Genomic DNA, 20,346 nt, shown 5'->3' on the forward strand with positions numbered 1-20,346 from the left:
TTTGAACAATCTCGTGCATTAAACGTATTCCAAATGATAGAAGTGGAAAGTGAATCCTTGCATACTAAATCATGTTTTCAAATTACTCACACTGTTGTGTCAGGAATAAGTACTTACAGAAAACAAAAATGTACCCAGCATTAAAAGGAAAACCACATTTCAGGGAATTAGCATCCATTCAGCCTATATGAATATATACGCTTTGCAGAAAAACAAATTTGTAATCAGTCCCTGTGATTCCTCTAGACTGAATAAAAGTACACACATACACCACACTGAATTCCTGCCTTGGGTGAGATTCTTACCAATCCTATGAATTAGAAGAATCTCACGATGGCTATCAATGAGTGAGGTACGCTTTTTTTCTTCTTTGTCATTGAGAATGTTGTTTCTGTGTCTAAAGCACTGCTATCTGGAAAAGTTGCATGGAGGATGCTTTATGAAGTGTTCAGAGAATGCACTAAGCAGTGGGGAGGGGTAGTTTTAAAGAAATCCATTTAAATCTATGACTTTCCCTCTTCCCTCATGCCCTGGAAAAACAAACAAAAAGTTTTTGTCTCATTAATTTGATGAGCAATACTTGCCTTTGTCAACATGGTATTTTTGGAGGTGTGACTTTTGGGGCAGCCATTGCTAATGTGTATCTGTCATACACTGCAATAGGCCTTTCTCAGTTAACTTTTCTGGGGGAAGGAAAAGAAAATAATGAACACAGAAAGGTAGGGGAAGATAGGACTCTTGACCATGGTCTTGCGTTTCTCACTGTGATATGTCGGCGACCTTTATCCTTTTCAGTCTGCATTTTCCTTCCATACACTCACAATATTTCTTTAAGGAAGCTTGCTCTAAGGGTCTTGATAGGATGTTTATAGAGAAATTTGATTCCAAAGTCAAACAGGAACGCGATATGTTTTATTTAACTTCTTCCACTGAGTCCGGCAGGGCTTACTTGTGTGATACTAGATGAGTCTGGATCACGGGTGAACAAAGGTTCCTGTTTACAATCTACCTATGGCGACAGGGCATCTGTGCTATCGTGAGGGTGGTCACACAACTGGAACGCCCTACTGAGGGGAATTCCAAAGCAACGCAATGTGTTATTATGTAGATTTGCAATGGTTAAATTCTGTTCCGTGCAGGTTAGTAAGAGAGGGGTGAACGGTCCATAAGTCAGCTTTGTTTCACAAAATTCAGCACTTTTCCCCTATGTAAACAATGTGTGATTATCCTTTTTTTTTTTTTTTTGCGGTACGTGGGCCTCTCACTGTTGTGGCCTCTCCCGTTGCGGAGCACAGGCTCCGGACGCGCAGGCTCAGCGGCCATGGCTCATGGGCCCAGCCGCTCCACGGCATATGGGATCTTCCAGGACCGGGGCACGAACCCGTGTCTCCTGCATTGGCAGGCGGACTCTCAACCACTGCGTCACCAGGGAAGCCCTATCCATTGTTTTATCTGAATCTTTTATCTCCTCAATTAACACAAATAATTGAGTGCTGATTCTTATACAGGGAACTTGAAAAAACAGTTATTTTAATAAAAATGAATATGGAACTAACTTATTTTTCTCACTAATATAGAAGAAACAATCTGCAAATTAACAAATTCAGCAAATCTGTTAGCGAGAAGGAGGAAAAAAAATTAAAACCAAGAGTACCGCAGGCACTAACTGTAGTTTAAGAGTTTATTTTTGCTAAAGTTTAAGATATTTACGATGCTACTTCAAAGCATATTTTGTAAGAATTACAAAAGATGTTATGAAGACCTTGCCATAAGTTTCCTATTACTTCAGTTTGGCTATAAAGTGGTCTGGGGCTGCCAGGTTTAACGTGAAAACCAAACAGTTTGGCATCAAAATCAGATTAGACGTGATCAAAAGTGAAAATATGTCCTGGTTAAATTCATTTAAAATATGTAACAGCTCTCAGGAAATACCTTTCAGATTAAAATTAATACTGTAAAATAATGTTGAAATAGATATAGATGTCAGTAAATGCTTTTAGCTGAGTGCTAGAAACATCCTCAGGGCTGTCCAGAGCTGGGAGGATGGATGGCTCTCTGCCTAGCAGAAGAGAATACAAATGGGAACTACAACTGGGAATAAGAAAGCAAGCAAGCGCGGAAAGCTGGTATGAAAATCATTTTAGAGCCCCAATGCCAGCCAAAATGGTAAGATGTTAAAGTCTCACCAACCCATCTCCCTACATCATTGGAAGGTAATATTTGTCTCAGCATCTGATGCTACGCTATGTCAGCAGAGACCAAAAAATAAGAGCTGCTCTATCACATTCATCTTACCCAACTTTCCACACATCAGGACCACAGGCCACTCCTGCCTGTTTCTGAAGGGAGGATTCACAAGCCCACTTAGAGAGCCTGTAGCTGGCTGGCTAAGGTTCACACCTCACGCTGCATGGAATTTCTTCACTCAGGACACTAGACTCCTTGCCTTTGAACCCCAGACGACTCCACCAGCACCAGCCAGCGACTCATCCTCAGGAGAGGCCTGGCAGTGCTGAAATGCAGGGCTGGACCCTGTTCCCCCATAGCCTGGCGGCCTTGCGGCTCCTCTGAGGATCTAACAAGTGAGGATATGAGAAATGAGAACACAGCGGGAGTGTCAAGGTCCAGTCTTTCCTGTGGGTTGGAAACAGGGTCTAAATGACGGACTTCGGCATTGGAAAGGTGAGCCGAGCTGATGAGGGCAGCGCTGAGGAGCTGGGCCTGGCCCTCGGGGTGATGCACACACACGGCAACGACAGGCTTCGTGTGGACTCATGGGCCGAATACTACATGTGCCAGAAGTGGGGGCAGTGGCAGGATTCCCAAGCCAAGTATTCGCTGCATTTGGGTGACGGAGCTGCAGAACCAATGTGGATTTTTACAGTGTGTGGACCGTGACGCTTGAACATTATTCAGGCATGAACGTGGCCATTTTTTGTGGCCCATTTCAAGCCTACTGAGATGCTCGGTTTGTCAAAGGCTTCGAAAGGAGCCTGAGTCACCCAGGTCCCCTCTCTGCTTCCTGAGCGTAAGCGGCAGAGCTGGGTTCCAGGGGTAGCTCCGAGCCTGTCCACCTGGCCCTGCAGGGCTCCTCTCTCACACGGGGCACAATTTTCTTCTCTCACCAAACGACTGAGATGAGAAATGCGGGAATGCTGGTTACAATATAGGTCATGGGACTTCCTAGTGGCTTCTTTTCCATGGGTAGGTATTGTGTCCATCTTTTTTCTATGTCTGTTTCATTTCAACTAAAGAGCCAGAACGGCTCAGAATGGAGCTCTGGAGACAGGTGGCCTGGCTTCACCTCTGCTTCTGTCGCTTACGGTCTGTGTGACTTTAAACAATTTACTTGTCTCTGTGTTGCTATAAGGCCTAACAGTGATAACACTCATAAAAACTTGTAATCGTGCCTAGTCTGAAGCAGATGCTGAATTTTTATTGACTATCAACATCATCATCACCATCACTATTAAATAAGTAACAACTAACACAGATGGAATGACTATTGAGAAAAGCCAACTCATGTTCACTCGTGGATGTTTAGTAATTCAGATTTCTCAAGGTAAATCTTGCTTGTATCCTTTTTTTTTTTTTTTTTGGGGGGGGGGGTACGCAGGCCTCTCACTGTTGTGGCCTCTCCCGTTGCGGAGCACAGGCTCCGGACGCGCAGGCTCAGCGGCCATGGCTCACGGGCCCAGCCGCTCCACGGCACGTGGGATCTTCCCAGACCGGGGCATGAACCCACGTCCCCCGCATCGGCAGGCGGACTCCCATCCACTGCGCCACGAGGGAAGCCCCTTGTATCCTTTTTTGGGTCATTATCATCTCACTGGGTCAATAAACTTGTTTGGAGGAAGGACGGGTCCTGTAAGAAGTTTCCTACAGATGACATACATAATATATACAAAAATGTGGCGCCTCGAGGTAGGGTAGTCACACAGAATTCCATTCTGGGGATACCCTTGTCTTCACGTGACTCCAGTCACAAAAAGGAGGCTGCAGTTCAGGGACAGGGCTTTGCAGGAAGAGGAGGATGGGGCGCAAGAACAGGACTTGTTCCTTGCCTGGTCATGACTTGAAGCAGGTAGTCTAGAGTCAGCTACGCCTCTGTGAGGAGCTGGCAGGGGCAAGGGGGCCACGCGGTGGGAAGAGCGCCCAGGGGTCACATTGGCAGGACCTGCTGTCTATTCACTCACTCAGCGATCCTGCCCTCAGAGGGCTTCCAGTCAACTCAGAGACAGCAAGTCTGCTTAGAAACAGGCAAACCAGAAACCGACTCAGGACCCACCCATGGAATGAGAGGAGCCCCAGCCCTACATTCTAGGCAGCACGTACGGGATTTATTTTCTCTTTGTTTTCTGTTTTTAAATCAAAGCCGTAAGGCTGAAACTGCACAAATTTGGAAGCCTGCACTAGGGAGTGATGTGGATTGGATCTAAGTGCTGTGAGCTTCTAGAATGCTAGACACACTCATATTCTATTTGTAGGTGATCTGTGCAGAGTCACTGTTACTAGTAAAGAAAATAAAAAACTGACAGCTGTTGAGAGCCTCTGCCAGCACTACCCACATTCCACTCTCTGGTGGCTTAAAATAAGGCACAGGGCACATTGTCTTCTTCACTTATGACTGAAATACCCTGTGCCTCCCCAGGAATCTGGGCACATGTGTTCCGGCTGGTTCCAGGTTGATGGCCATCCTGCTTGGCTTTGGGGGGTATTAAGGTGACAATTCAGGAGGTGCTTTTCGGAGGCAATTTGGTTTCCTTGCTTTCACTGTTGTCAGTAACGATGCAGGAATACTCTGGGCTGCGTGCTCTGAATGTGGCTGGATGTCTTTCTGGGGCTTTCTTAACCCCAGGTAAACATGCACAATTGCATCAGTTTTCTCCTGCTGTGAGCTCGGCAAAGCAACCCTCCCAGCAGCCCAGGCCTGAGAGTTCAAAAGGCAGACGCTCCATCATACACCCGGCCCCCGGTATCAAGGCTGGCCCAATGCTCTGGGGCTGACTGCTGGTTAGAATGGTGAGGGCAGTACTTCAAAACCTGTCTAAACATCCTTTGTCTACCAATAATAAACCATTAAAAAAATTGTGGTGAAATATACATAACATGGAATTTACTAACAACCATTTTTAAGTGTAGAGCTCAGTGGCATTAAGTATGATGAAATAAAATTTATATTTTTAGGCAAGACAAGAAAAAATTAAACATAAAATTCTCTCTCTGTTTGTTTGCACCTTCTCCCTCCCTAACGTGCAATATGCATCTGTCATATGTGTTGATCAGAGCTCCTCAAAGATGGGAAGGCCTGCTCAACAGTAAATATCAATTTTTTTTTCTTTCTTCGGTAGCAAATGTAACTTAAAAAAATTGTGTGCCTTCCCAGCTCCGTAGTGGGTCATGGTGACTTGCTGCTCACTTTGTATGTGCCTACCTGGATTATGTATCCTTGGTGAACTTTATGTAAGATATCAGTATGTCACTTTGATGGATGATCCTTTGTCTCAAAAATGTATATGACTGTGCCTTTGGCTTCTAACAGGTGGAACAGTTCTCAGAGCTTTCTGAGAATCTGCTTCCCAGGTTATAATCCTCAGTTTGGCTCAAATAAAATTCCCTTTTTTCTTCTTAACTTGATAGTTAATTAAATTTTCATCAACAAGTACATTCACATTGTGGGCAACCGTCACCACCATCCATTTCTAGAACTTTTTCATCTTCCTAAACTGAAACACTTGCACCCATTACACACTATCCTCATTCTTTCCTCTCCCCAGTTCCATTATTTTACTTGTGTATCTATGAATGTGACAACCCTAGGTACCTCACATTAAGTAGAATCATATAATACTTGTGATTTTGTGTCTGGCTTACTTCACTTAGCATAATGGCCTCAAGGTTTATCTGGGTTGTAGCAGGTGCCAGAAGGTCCTTCCTTTTTTAAGGCCGAATACTATTCCATTGTATGGACACACCAGATTTTGTTTGTCCATTCATCTGTTGACGGACATTTGGATTGTTTCCACCTTTTGGTTATTGTGAATAACGCTGCTATGAATGTGGGTGTATAAATACCTGTTCAAGTCCCTGCTTTCAATTCTTTGTGGTATATAGGTAGAAAGACATTTTTGTCAATAAAAACAGTAGGGCTGCATCTCTGGGTCCCGGTTCAGTATGCTTCTCATTTCATGCATACTTAAAAAGGGACTGCATGTGGCCAGAGAAATAAATTTCACAGGTTGTGTTTTGCCAAATCAGGAAATTAACTTGGGAGAGACTTGTCGGCTAATCCATTCTCTTCCAGGGAGCCCCTCAAGCTATCATAATCAACAATAATTTAGAATCCAAAAATCTACTTTAATTTGTCTTTCTATAACCAACTTAGTTTCTCTCTTAGCTTATGGATCTGTCATTATGGCTATTTCCTTTTCCTTAGCTTAACAGGATTTGTTATTTGTTCAGAGCTCCAGCTTAATTGTTGTAGGTTCTTCACATATTATCATTAAAATTAGCAGTGTCACAGTGAAAGAGAAATGATTGCTGAGTGCCCTCAGTTTCAACTAAAAAATGCTGAGGCTAATGCACTGGTCAGGATAGTGATTAAAAGATATTTTAAGAATCCAAAATTTTATAAGTCATAGAACACATGGTATTAAAATAATTGTTGGTGATGCCCTCTGACGTGCTGTGTTAGGAAAAGGACCTGAACATCAGTGAAGAGTGTTGCGCTGTACGTCATCAGGTCTATAATTTTGACCTTTGAAACTGTGAACTTGTTAACAAAGCTCATTAATCAACCACATTCTTCCTAGAGTCGGTTTCTCTGTTCATATAGTGAATCATCATTCTAACTCTGCGACTTACAACTTCAGTTAAATTTTGTTGTCATTGTTGTTCTTTGTATCAGTGTAGATCATAAAAGTAAAAATGTATGCAGAATAAGAATGAACCATTTATTTATGTTGCTTTCCTTCGTTAAAATACTGTCAGCAGCTCTGCGCTTGGAAGGCTTCCCTGGCGACTTATCACTACCAACCTGGGTGTCAGCCGTGGACGGCAGGGGCTCAGGATGGGGTGACAGACCGAGCCTGGACCTCACGCTGACACAATGATGGGCATGTCACCACGTGAGGGGCATTCAATAAACCAGACTTGATCTGGAGTTATGCAAGGTTTACAGAATCAGGCTGGCACCCCAAAGTTCCAGCTTAAAAAAATTGCCATTTTAGAACTTAGGGAGGAGTTTCTGGGTGAGTCAGAGGCTGTTTGGAGATCCAAATGGATGGGCCATTTAAGTCCAGGCACCAGCACAGCAATTAGGGCAGTAGGAAATTAAATTGCTCTGGAAGTGAAGGCCATAGAGCTCAGGCATTGAGCAATTTCCTGCCAGGGAATGCAAGTGGGTGTTCCTGGCCCCAGAGCGAGTGTGGCACGGCCGTGGAGTGGCTCTGAGGCTCCTGGGGGCTCCTTGGAAAGTGCTAGATGCCCACTGAGCAGAGGGGGCAGGGCTACGGGGTCAGATCTCTGGATGTGCTGTGAAGGCTCCAGGATTCGCCATAGCCAAAGGCAGCAGAAGAGTCTCATAAGTGCAGTCTGATGTCAAGACCACGTGGGGTCTTGGATTGGACACTGGCGCAGCTCCAAAACTTCAGGGCACCGGAGATTATTTAAATTTGGATTCTCCTTCTTAAAGGCAGGCCATAAAGATGTATGTGTATTGGGGTGGGAGGTAAAGGGTATACAGGGAAATATACTACCGTTTTATTCTCAGGTGATGGCAGATACATAAGTCCTACTGCTTCTCAAACTCAGCATAACGAAATCAACAGCCGCGGTGCTAGCAGGGAGCCTGTTCTCACAGGATCCCCAGGTTTTCTGGCTCTCTTACCTCGGCTGGGCTATGAAGCGGGAGAACCCATAGACCCCCAGGCTCTGACTTGGTCAGCTGGGCACAGTCCATCAGGAGGCCGCCTTAGGAAGGAGGGCCTGGCTTCCCTCCCGAGACCCCATCCACCATGATAAGCATCGTCAGGGGTGAAACCAAACAGGACCCTGTGGAGCTCCTGGGCACAAAAGCCTTTCTGTGTCTCCCATTTCTTGATTATAGGAAATAGGCTTTATTCAGCCCCCATGACCTTCCTTGAGTTCCAAGGGGCAGTTCAAACAGGTGCTAATCAGGGAAGGGAGGGGATGCAGAGACAAGGGAGGAGCAGTCAGGAAACAATAGTGCAGCCTTGGGGCAGGGTCCTGGGTCCAGCAAGGGATACACAATATCTCTGAGATGTTTTGCAGATACTGAAACCCCCACCAGGTGGGAGAAGTTAACGGTGTACTGTCCACAAGCACTAGACCCCAGACCGGTTGGAACCAGAAGGTTGATGATGCTGACTCCTATCTCCCCACTAACCAATCAGGAGCATGTCCACGAGCTGATCACACTCTCTTTGAACCATTACTATAAAACTCCTCACTACCCACTCCGAGCTGGGACACACAGTTTTGAGGGCACTAGCCTGCTGTGGCCCCCTTTGCCTGGCAAAGCAATAAAGCTTTTCTTTTCTACTTCAACCAAAACTCTGTCTCCAAGATTTAATTCAGTGTTGGGTACAGAGGCCGGATTCAACTTCAGGGGCAGCCTAGGGCTCTCTCATGCTAGGGAAACTGTTTTTGAAAGACCAGGAAGATGATTAGAATAGAAATAGAATTTAATAAATTTAATGTTAATCTTCTGAGTGAAAGCGCTCTAACAGATGTTACAATCTGAGGCTCCTCTAGATTCCAAAGTTTCCCGACCTGGATTACAGAGCGATACAGAAGTCAACAGCAACTCTGAGTGCGGAAAGATGGGATGGGCTCTTGTCATAAACTGGAGGCACACACTCCAAACCACCTGTCGGCACCACGGACAAGATAAATGAAGCTTAAATTTCGTGTATTTCCAAGTAGGAACAATTTACTCATCGATTTGAGGGCATCTCAGGTACTGAAGACGTGGGCAAGGAAAGAGTCTATTGTCTTTTTCTGGCATAAGCATCATCTATAGCCAGAAACGTGTAAGTGAATTTTAAAATGGGGTTATTTTCATGTCTCCTGCTTGGTTTATCTTAAAATAGAATTAGGAATCACCAACTGGCAACTGGATGCCCATTTTATCTGGCCAACAAAGCATTAAAAAATGGTTAGTTGCCAGTGTTAAAAAATTTATAGAAGATTTAACAAAAGAAATCAAGATTTCTCACTTCCCCAGGGGTGGGAGGGGACAGTAATATCTGTGACATAGTGGCACACCTAATGGGCCTGAGCATCCCAACCGTCTCCAGACACGCTCTTCACCAGGCCCCCCCGGGTCAGCCCTCCTGGGCCTCCTTGTAGGCAGTTCTGATTAAGACCTTAATCTAGACCTCCTGTGACTTTAAGACCAGAACTCTGAGTCAACCCTACCTGGATAAATTATAAAAGAAAAACCTTGACAATTGTAACTATGAAACTATACAGCTGACAGATGTATACAATTAAGCCATTCTCTGTGTAGACACCCTCATTCATATCCAGTGTCCCCTAAGGGGACAATACCACTCCCAGATGACAGCCACCGAGTGAAGAGTTTCAGTTAATGCCATGTCCCACTTTGTTCCCACCATCTTAATATATTTTTGAGATTTTCCTCCTTCCCTTTTAGTAAAGGTAAGAACCATTCCTAGGAATTAGGCAGCAATTTGCTTTGCTGAGCAGCCAATTCTTCCACAACTGACTTCTGACTCCAAACCCACAACCCAGGCTTTTAGATAAATCAGGGAAAAGGATGAAGGACATTTTGATAGCTCTGGATAACTCCACACTTACATTAAGCTGTTCAGGAAATGGCTTTTTCCTGATTTTGTTTCTATTAATGTTTTCCTTCTGACATAAGGCCAGTGAGCCAATGTTTACCATAAATTCTCATCAAGCACACTTGAAGGAACAATGCTGTGCAAGGATGCAGTGGGAGCACTATTAGCAGCTGAAGGGCTGGCGATGAGAAGACCCACGTAAGTTACCAAGACGTAAGTCTGAGCATTTCCATTGTGAACCCGCTGAAATGAAGACCTGAAAAACTGGATATTTTAATTTATTTAGGGCAGATGCTCATTGTATAGAGAAAACTTCATCCTAAGGCTCTTATTCTTTTTTTGAATATAATAATTTCTATCTCGATTGATGCTGCTTGTGAAAAATATGCAAGGCAGTACACTATTATAAAAAATGTTTCAAACGTGGTTTGGGGGCTTCCCTGGTGGTGCAGTGGTTGAGAGTCCTCCTGCCGATGCAGGGGACATGGGTTCGTGGCCCAGTCCGGGAAGATCCCACGTGCTGCGGAGCGGCTGGGCCTGTGAGCCATGGCCACTGAGCCTGTGCTCCACAACGGGAGAGGCCACAACAGTGAGAGGCCCGCATACTGCAAAAAAAAAAAAAAAAAAAGGTGGTTTGGAAATAAGTGATAATTTAAGTAAATGATAGATATGAGCCCATTTTTCTTTTAATTAAGCCAGATCTGAATTTAAATATATTCCTATTCATTTAAATGATTTTAATATATCAAATAAAAAACTTAAATAATTGTTATTCAGATCTTTAAAAATCATACTATTCAAAAGAGGGAATCTGTCCACCAGAAAACCTACAGTACAGAAAAATTAATAAAGCATCTTATATTATAAAACTTATATATCCCTAAAAATAAAAAGCCAAAGCGATTCAAAGTCCAGGGTGGCACTGAAGGGCTTTCATGAAAGGAGTGCTTTTTGTCTTTAATTACTAAATATACTCCATGTCTACTAGGGGCAAAGACTGTGCTGGGGTGTCAGAGATAATTAGAAAGGATCACATCACAGCCTGTAACATGTTAGAATCTAACAGAAGAGGCAGATGGTACCCGAATAATTCAGGAGGCTGAATGCACGGGAGGTGCAACCTGAGCACCGTGATGAGGTGAGTCAAGGAAGAAACACATCCCAGGTCCACCCTGGAATTCTGTTATCGGGCTATTGGTGGTCCGAGTCATCTCAGGAACATAATTAACTTTAGAAAGCTGTGTTCATGCCTGCATGTGCAGGAGAGAGAAAATAGGCCATTCGTAGATAGGATAGCCTGTGCTACATTTTTGCCAATTTTTGGTTTTGTGTTGTTTTTACAAACAAATAGAAGGATGTTGGATTTAATAAATGAGTCAATTTTTACGTGTTGCTGTAAAACCCATAAAAACAGCTTTACTTTAGTTCCACCACAGCAGTGCCAAGAGGAAAACAGTATACATGAAAATAAGAACAAAAACTCCTTCTAGTGAAGCATTATGCCCTTTGAAAGGCACAGTCTGTGAGGACACTGGGCAAAAACATGCCTTTCCTATTAGTCAATATATTATTTAACACAGCATCACATCTTACAATGCTGAGATATGCCACACACACAAAAAAAGAAAATAGCATTCCTCTACTAACACAGTAGCTCCTCTTTATCTTCTTTGAAAATTAATTTTATGTAACTTTCTATAAATGAACCTAAGTTAAAGATTCCAGATATAACTCTTTTCCTTGTTAAAAAGAAATTTAGATTTATGTTAGAAGAAGAGGGACCATGAATTCTGCCCAAAGAAGTCAGGTTAGGGCTTCCCTGGTGGCTCAGTGGTTGAGAATCTGCCTGCCAATGCAGGAGACACGGGTTCGAGCCCTGGTCTGAGAAGATCCCACACGCCGCGGAGCAACTAGGCCCGTGAGCCACAACTACTGAGCCTGCGCGTCTGGAGCCTGTGCCCTGCAACAAGAGAGGCCGCAGCAGTGAAAGGCCCGCGCACCGCGATGAAGAGTGACCCCCGCTTGCTGCAACTAGAGAAAGCCCTTGCACAGAAACGAAGACCCAACGCAACCATAAATAAATAAATAAATAAATAAATAAATAAATTAATTAATTAATTAATTTTAAAAAAAGAAGTCAGGTTAGATATTGGCCTACTTTTTTTTTTAACATATATATTTTTTCTATAGTCTAAGTAGTTTTCATTACTGTTTTACTCATTAATACAAAACTAGAAAGAACTGAACAAGTGATAATATTAAGTTTGAATTCTCGGATTCACTGACCAAGACTACAGGTTTAAACAATCATCCTAAGTAAAACATCCTCAGTTTTCATGCTCTGGGTATTTCCTACCCTACAAACTAGAACATGAGGTCATGTCAACATGAATGAGACAGACACCCTCTACAACATGAAGAGCCTGCCTGGGACAGAGCTGGGGACATCAACACAGAATCTGGGGACAGCAACCACGGAGAACAATCAATCTCAGTGGTAAATATGTAACCCCCTCTGAATCCCTTATAGGTACCGTTAGACTTGAACTTCAGAGAGATGATACAGTGAAAGAACACGTTTTAATAAGCTGTGCTAACGGATATAGGATACAAACGAGCTGTACTGGAAAGTTACAGGTCATTCCAATAGGAATCAGTAGGACAGCTGCGCCCTGAGATGGCTGGAGAGAGTCCAGCTCAGTGTGTTTAGGCTCAGGTCTGGTCACATGGCAAGAGGGTCCACACCTCTTGAGAGGTGCTAGAGCAGGCTCGGGGAGTCCCTATAGATGCGGGATGCTCTTAAGGACCTGGGAAAGACTGATGCTGTCCTCTGTTCTGACCCAGGAGGCAGACCACTGGCCCCAGCCCGGGTCTGGGTCTGACACGTTCAGGTACCCAAAGAATCTGCACTGAGTGCCAAGGCCATGCTTACTCAGATGAACTTGGGGCTTAGCGGGAAGTCTCGAGGGAGGTGGTATCGGTGCCCCAGCACTTGGCTTCCTTCTGTGTAGGGAGTAAAACCCTCAGATGGAACAGGGGCCTCTGCACAAGGAATACCGCTGGGCCAGTTTGGCCCAAGAGCGTTTCCTTCACGCTTTCAGCTCTAGCATCTCTGCCCAGGCCTGGCTTCAGGCTGCGGGGACTGTGAGCTGTCCTCCTCTGGGCGGCAGTGCTCCCAGCCACCTTCACAACTAAGACCCACGCTCTCCACGTGGACTCTACACAGAGAGGCGGACTCCCTCCAAAGGAGAATCAGCTCCCGGTCCCGGCTGGCCTCTGAGGGTGGAAACAAAGCCTTTAAGGTGGGCAATGGACCTGAAACTAGCCTCAGCTACAGCTCACAGGCAAAGCAGCATAGCATGTGTACTGATAGTTAATATTCACTGGGGCCAGCACTGTAATGGTCGTCATTCATTTCCTTCTCCAAACACTCATGGTAAAGTCCTATTATGATGCCTTCGGGGCATTTTACTGGGGAAGCTGGGGGACAGAAAGCCAGCCACGTGCCAGGGTCACACAGCTCAGCAGAGCCCATGTCAGCCTCTGTCTCCAGGGGCCGCTGCCCACTTCACAGCCCCCGGAATCTAGGGTTTGTCTCTGAGGAGGAAGGAGAGAAGCTCGCTTGCTGAAGGCTTACCATAAAACTCAACAAAGTTCTCTCACTCACTAAACCAGACGAGGACACAGCATCCTCACTGCTGCGAATTATCAGAAGTAAACCACCGGCTCCAAGAATGCCATGGAACACATGTATTCGAAAGGATTTACAAAACGCTTCTGTAAAGGAGGAAGAGGAAAAAGCTTTCATGTGGCTATTCTCCAATGATAGCTCAAAGAGGAGATTAAAACAGGCTGGCAGGTTGAAATATCTGTAGACTTCCAGCAAGAGTAAACAGCAACAAGCCGACGACTGTTTGGTGTTTCCAGCTACTGGTTACCAAGAGCAGCTGAGGCTTACAGAGTGAGAGGCATCTCTGAGCTTTACTGCTGTGACCAGTGGGGTGGTAACGCTCAGACACTCCTGGATTGACCCCAGGCTCTGCCGCGTATACCCACGTGACCTTGAACGGCTTTCTGAACTTCTGGGCTATCATTTATCAAGCACCAGCTATGTCCATATTTGATTTTCATACTTCCCCCATACACATTATCATCACCATCATCATCATTATCGTCACGTTTCACATTTGCAGACTGAGTTCAGAGAGGTTAAGTGACTTCCCTAAATCTATGCCGCCACCAGGTAGGAGGTGGGGTGTGAACACAGGTCTGTGAGATTCTAAAGCCTGTTGGCTGCCCTTATCATTCTCTGACACCCTCCTCCTATAAACTAAAAAAACTGGTGCCTATGTTCCCCACCTTCCTTTTAAAATCTTCTTTATAAAGAGGGCCCAAAGAGCCCCGAATAGAACACAGTTAAATAAACCATCAGATTGAGTCCAGAAATAGTCAGAATATGGCAGCTATTACAGTAACCATATGAAGTCCAGGTTAGAAGAGCCCTTAAAAAGGTCAATTTAATTTACCGCTGAACAAGGAGCCCAGTCAGTTATCATCTAGGAAACTGAAGGACACTAGCTGACTGATTGATTAGGAGGGCATTTCCGGACCTATTTGTGAACACATGTATCCTGTTTCACATATGCCAAAAGCATGTGCTAGAGTAGAAAAGTCTTCTCAGCAACTGATTATTATTTACACAGCTACATATCAAGTACACATATTCTAAATAACCAAAAAGACATGTCTAGATGTGACTTTCTCAATGCACTTTCAGAAAATGTGATTTTGAAATAGGACTTCGAATAAAGCATCCAGACTTAAGACATTTTTCACATGTAACTCACACTTAACTGTAGTGGAAAAAATTTTCCTATGTCAAGGGTCAACAGCTCTAGTGGGGGAACTATAGTTAATGTCGACTTACCTCCACTCACATGCTGTAGGTGTCTCTTTGAAAAGAGGGCTTTCATCAGACTTTTTCCCTTACCTTTTTTGTTTCATGTTTTCAGATACTCTTCCTATGTTATTGAACTTTTTTATCTTGGTAGTTCCAGTGTTTTTAAAATGTAATAGAAACGTGCTAAATATTTAATGATACAGGCTGCTTTTGCAAAATGTACATCTGTTAAAATGCTTTATGGGAAGGAGATAGAGGTATGGTGCTGGAGGATGAAAGTAGTCACATTTACCGATAACAGGTGTTCATGAAGTAGAATAACTAACATTTGCTATTTTGAGCAAGAATGTGTATCTCTTTAATGATTTCCATTTAGTCACAACTTCTGTAATTTCTATTTACCACAATGACCGAGACAGAGATATTACTGTAATTGATACAAATGTTCTCAAATTTCTAAAAGATCTATAGCAATTTTAGAAACAATAGTAAATATAATTAATCAGGGTAAAATAGATGGTGCTTGTATACTAAATTCTGTCAAACATGTTATTGAGATAAATTATTCCTTATGAAAAATGTTGAAAATGCAGGCATTTTCATTTATGCAAATAAATTTAATTATACAGGGATGAAAATGATAAAAACTAAGTATCTGCTACTCAACTTATTTTATATTGAGAGTGTGTTGTCATGTGACTCTGCATGAAACTTTTATTTCATAGCTATTCATCTCAACACCCTTTCTTAACATTTGCTGCGTCAAAACACTGCACCCTCAGAAGAACACATACTTCTGGGAAGGGGAAAGTAATAAGAATTTGCTTTCTTAAAGAATAAGATAAAAATACATGGAAAGGTTTTAAGGAAAAGCAGGTTTTGTATTGTATTAGTCTAGGCAAGGCTCGAATGTATTAATATTCACAGACAGGTAACAACCAGTCTAATTTGTGATAAGTTTGTAAAACATTATAGCCAAATAAAACTGAAGGTCATCTTGGTTTTCAGTCATTATGGCCTAGGTGTGAAAGGATTCCATGAGTTAGTATGAGTTGAACAGATTTTACAGGTTCTATTCCAGCAACTAATTTTTTGAGAAGGCAGAGCCTTCAGACACCCACACGATCTTAGTTAAGTTAACTGGCAATGTCACCCAGTGAAATTTGCTGTCCTTCCTCCAAAGAGCTCAGGCCCACGTGGCCTGGCATGCTGACCCACCCAGACGGTCATACTGACTTTTCCCCAGCAGGACAGACTTCCAATTGTATTTCCAGAAGTACTGATGCATTTGCTTCACCCACACTTTCTCCTGGGCCCAGTATGTCCTTATGACCAATGGCATGTGCTCACATTGGTGACCCAGAGTCTAGCCCGGGCAGGAGTGGGCCTGCAAGTCTGATTAGCACAGGCTCGAACAAGCAACCATGACTAGCACTACACTGAAAGCCAGCTCTTTCCTGCCCACCCTCCTTCTCTCAATATCTCCCCACTGCTCGCCTTTTAACTGAGCGCCTCCTGTGTGACACTGGGAAACGCGTGGCTAAAACATGAACCCCTCACTGGCCAACACATGGAGACCTGAATCTGCTGCACAAAGCAAGCTTTGGAGAAGCAACTGTGTATGTTTACAGCATGAGATAGAGTAAGGAGCCCCCACTGCACCTGCAGGACAGCAACTGCATCGTCGTGTCACCACTGGCTGCCGCGTAACAGAAAACCGGAGAGTTTGGGGGGACTTCAGAGATCGGGGAGTGCAATTTGCTCAACTTAAAGATGAAGGAACTAAGGCCCAGAGAAGGTCAAAATCACAAAAGTAGTTAAAACACAGGTCTAGGAATTCCAAATCTAAACTCCCTGTTGCTAACCAAACACTGTCGTTTGTTATGTATCAATAACTCTCCAGCCACTTATTCATGATTACTATCATATTGTAACGGTTCTGTTTAAAAATACAACTTTTAAAATTTAGACTCAAATTTTGGGAGAAAACCCTGAACAATTAGAAGTTTTTGGAATTTCTATTAAATAGGACAGTTTGGACCACATGACTGTTCAGGTTAAAATCTTACAAGTTTTGTACTTAGAGGCATAGTATATTGGCAAATTTGCATTACAAGGGAGCATATTCTACATTTCAGAAAAAGCAAATACACAAGTGGCACATGCTGTGAAAATAACCCTTTTAAGGTTATTATCTAGTAAATAATCATGTAAATTTGATATGAGTTATTGGAATTTAGTCTAAAGTTGTATCAAGGCCCTATGTTACCATGGGCAGTTTCTTCAAATGCATAATTTATAACACAACCTCCATGACTGCCTGAGAGTCCAAGGAAGAATAATGAATTAATCCTGCAGAAACAGACCCTTGGAGGATGAATTAACATTTAGCTAAGGTCACGAGGGCAACTGGATTTGTAGTTTCAGGCTATTCCTCACAGAGAACTTGCCAGATGACACAAAAATCCAACACATTCCCACAACTAAAAATCAACTCTCCAAAATGTTTAGTTTGAATATCCCGGCGTACAAGGGCCTAGTGCTGCTTAGAATTTATACTGGATCATATTCAAAAAAAAAAAAAAGTACCAACCACTGGTACTACAGCTAAGCTTTCTACATAAACGCCAAGGTGGGGAGAGAAAAAGCACATCCAGGAAAAAGTGTATGAGAGATGATGGAGAAGAAGAAGGAAGAAAAAAGACAGAGATGTGAAGGGAGAAAGAAATAAAGAGACTGACAGCTAGAGAAGCAGAGAAGGGTAAAGAAAAGAAAGCTAGAGAGATGAGAAATGAAAAAGGAGGAGGAGGCTCCCAGCTATAAGATAAACAAGCCCTGGGGATGGGTGTACAGCTCAGGGACTATAATTAATATCACTATACTAGTAACACTATATATCCACCACATTATAGCACTGTATTTATGAAAGTTGCTAAGAGAGTAGATCATGAAAGTTCTCAACACAAGAAAAAAGATTTTAAAAATGGAGAAAAATTAAACGATGTGTGAGCAAACAGAAAGGAAGAGAGGATGGATGACAAGTGGGGAGGAGGAGCTGAAATGTTGGGGACCAAATAGTCACATATGAGCTGGGACAGAGCAGCTGTTTGTCCTAAGGCCTAACTAGACCAGTTACCAGAAAACGAAGGAAGAAGCAAGGAAAGGTGTATATGTATGTATACACATTTGGATATTAATTCCCCCCTTAAATATCGCTGTGACCCAAGGGTTTACCTTCATCCCTGACCTCCTTCTGACTCGACAGTAGCTCTAAGTGCCCTCGTCCCAGCCCCAGCTTCAGCTGGACGTATGTGGATGGATGTCTCTGACTGTGGAAAGTACTCTTTCTGGCCCACACCAGCATATCTGACTGCTCAGTGGTCATGTCTACTCCACGTTACAGGAAGAGTGAACTTAAAAAGTGCAGAGCTGAGCTCCCCATCTTCACGCCCCACATGTCCCACTTCCTACACGTTCCACATCTGGGGAGTGGCGACAGCCCCACCAACTGCCACGGCAGCAATGAGGTTCTTTCTATTTTGTGCCATCTCCCTCAGATCGGCCTCCAAACGGCTACTACAACGTAGTAGCTCCTTATGTTTCTGAAGTTGCTGGTCTTCCTAACTCCAGCCTTTTTCTCTCCTTGCTGGCCTCAACCCTAACATCAGAGTGATCTTTCTAAGAGCAAAAGCACATCACATTACTACCTGCTTAAATGCCACCAGTGGATTTTACGACCAGGTCCAGCTCCTTAGATGACCAGACAAGACCTCCAAGACCTGGTTTTGCCGACCCCTGTGTCCTCACCTCCTATCCTCCGTAACCTTTCTCACACTCCATAATTTTTAAAAATCTTTTCTTTATCTTGAAGTCTAGTGGATGTACAATGTTGTGTTAGTTTCAGGTGTACAGCACAGTGATTCAATTATACATACATATACATATTCTTTCTCATATTCTTTTCCATTATGGTTTATCACAGGATATTGAATACAGTTCCCTGTGCTAGACATAGGACCCTGTTGTTTATAATTGTTTTTAAACTACATAAGAAAGGGACAATCTGTCTTTTCTCTTCTTGCTGTCTATATTTTATATTGATCATTTCTATATAAACTGAACATTGTATTATTAAGCAAGTTTTCACTCATTTCCACAGGACAAAAGACACTGCCTATTTTTCACGTATTAGAGGTGAAGATTGCTTATTATAGCCATATCTGTTTTTCTCCTCCTCTGACCACCCCTGGCCAAACAGGGCAACCTTATAACATCCAACATGCTACCGTTCTTGTCCTTATGTGTCCATGCCCTGCGTTGCTGTCCAGCTGCTTTCTGAGAGTCCCTTTCTCATGGGATATTAACATGGTGCCTGCACATAACATGGGCCTAGTAAATTCTGTCATCGCCATAATCTTCAATATAATGAGAAGGAAAAGTCTTTTTTCTCATATCCTCAAGACCTAGTCTGTTGCTAGTAAGTACTAAACATTTCTTGGTGAATAAATGATTTTACTGATTCTGCCAAGTTTTATGTACCAACTTGTGGTAAGACACATGATCCTTATGTTGACCCGGAATGAGAAATTGCATATTTACACAAAATCATAGCCATGTACTCTAAATTTTGTCCCATAACCTTGAATGCTTTATGATGCAAAATAGGAACAACCAGAGCCACAGATGTATCTTGGTCATCAAAGCCAAATGAGTAACTGAGTATTTTCACACACAAGAAGCCTCTTGGCAAACAGCGGGCCAGAAGCACATGGGTGGCAACGGCCGGGAGCTCACCTTTTCTTCATGACCAACACGACTCCAAGAAATATAATCACGAAGAGCAAGATGCCAGCGATGACTCCTGCGATCTTGACTGTGTGGTCTGTTTGTTTCTCGGGTTCTGGGACTGGTTTTGGAGTGGCAGCTCCTGAAGGGGAGAGGAAATGAGAAAGAAGACACGGTGGGTAAGGGAGAATAAAAATGTTAGCTTTGTAAAATTTTGCTGCATTTAACAGAGTCATAAGACTTATCAGAGCTAGCAGACAGACGAGCTTTGATTTTTTTCAACGGCTTCCACAGGCGCTGAAAGGAATGTAATCGTTCGCATTGTTCTTCCCTATTTCACTAAACCCCAACACAAGTTGGAAAGCACACCCACGCCTGACCCTTTTATAAGAGACTCTTCTCAAACACAGTTTTAAAAATATTTTTATTATCTCTATGGGCTCCCTGATCTTTCTGCCTTTTAGAAACTTGCTACCAACACAACAGACATCCTCAGCCTTTATCCAAAGTTGATTTGCTGGAACATTTCCCCCAATTATTTTTCATAAATGAAGCAGTAATTCCATAACAATATTAGCCCAAACACCTGGAGAAGAGAGATAAGCTCACTTACTGTGCATTTTACCAGCAATTGTTTTTTAACACAATAGAGATTTTTCTCCCCCCTGCCTTTGAAAATCTAAATCTAGGTCACATCTGGTAGGCAAAAGACTCCTTCTAAGCAATTTATTCACAAAGTGGGATGCAGACGATGATCACACTACTGGCACCCACATTTCGTATCTGTTTAAATGAGATAACCAGGGCCTTCCAGTGGCCACTGTCTTAGCT

The 20,346-nt window shown here is 43.2% G+C and overlaps 1 protein-coding gene across 3 annotated transcripts in view; it reads right to left on the minus strand.

Moving 5' to 3' along the window:
* Nucleotides 1–20,346, minus strand: part of PTPRM (protein tyrosine phosphatase receptor type M) — a 748,579-nt gene that overhangs the window by 219,180 nt on the left and 509,053 nt on the right. For all 3 annotated transcript variants that reach the window (XM_082641116.1, XM_082641117.1, XM_082641118.1), the window contains one exon: nt 19,525–19,657. In XM_082641116.1, the coding sequence (XP_082497242.1) occupies nt 19,525–19,657 (133 nt within the window). The remainder of the gene's footprint in view (nt 1–19,524; nt 19,658–20,346) is intronic.

Source organism: Mesoplodon mirus (genome assembly GCF_964341445.2).
Source record: "Mesoplodon mirus genome assembly, chromosome: 13".
In the NCBI taxonomy this organism is placed as follows: Eukaryota; Metazoa; Chordata; class Mammalia; order Artiodactyla; family Ziphiidae; genus Mesoplodon; species Mesoplodon mirus.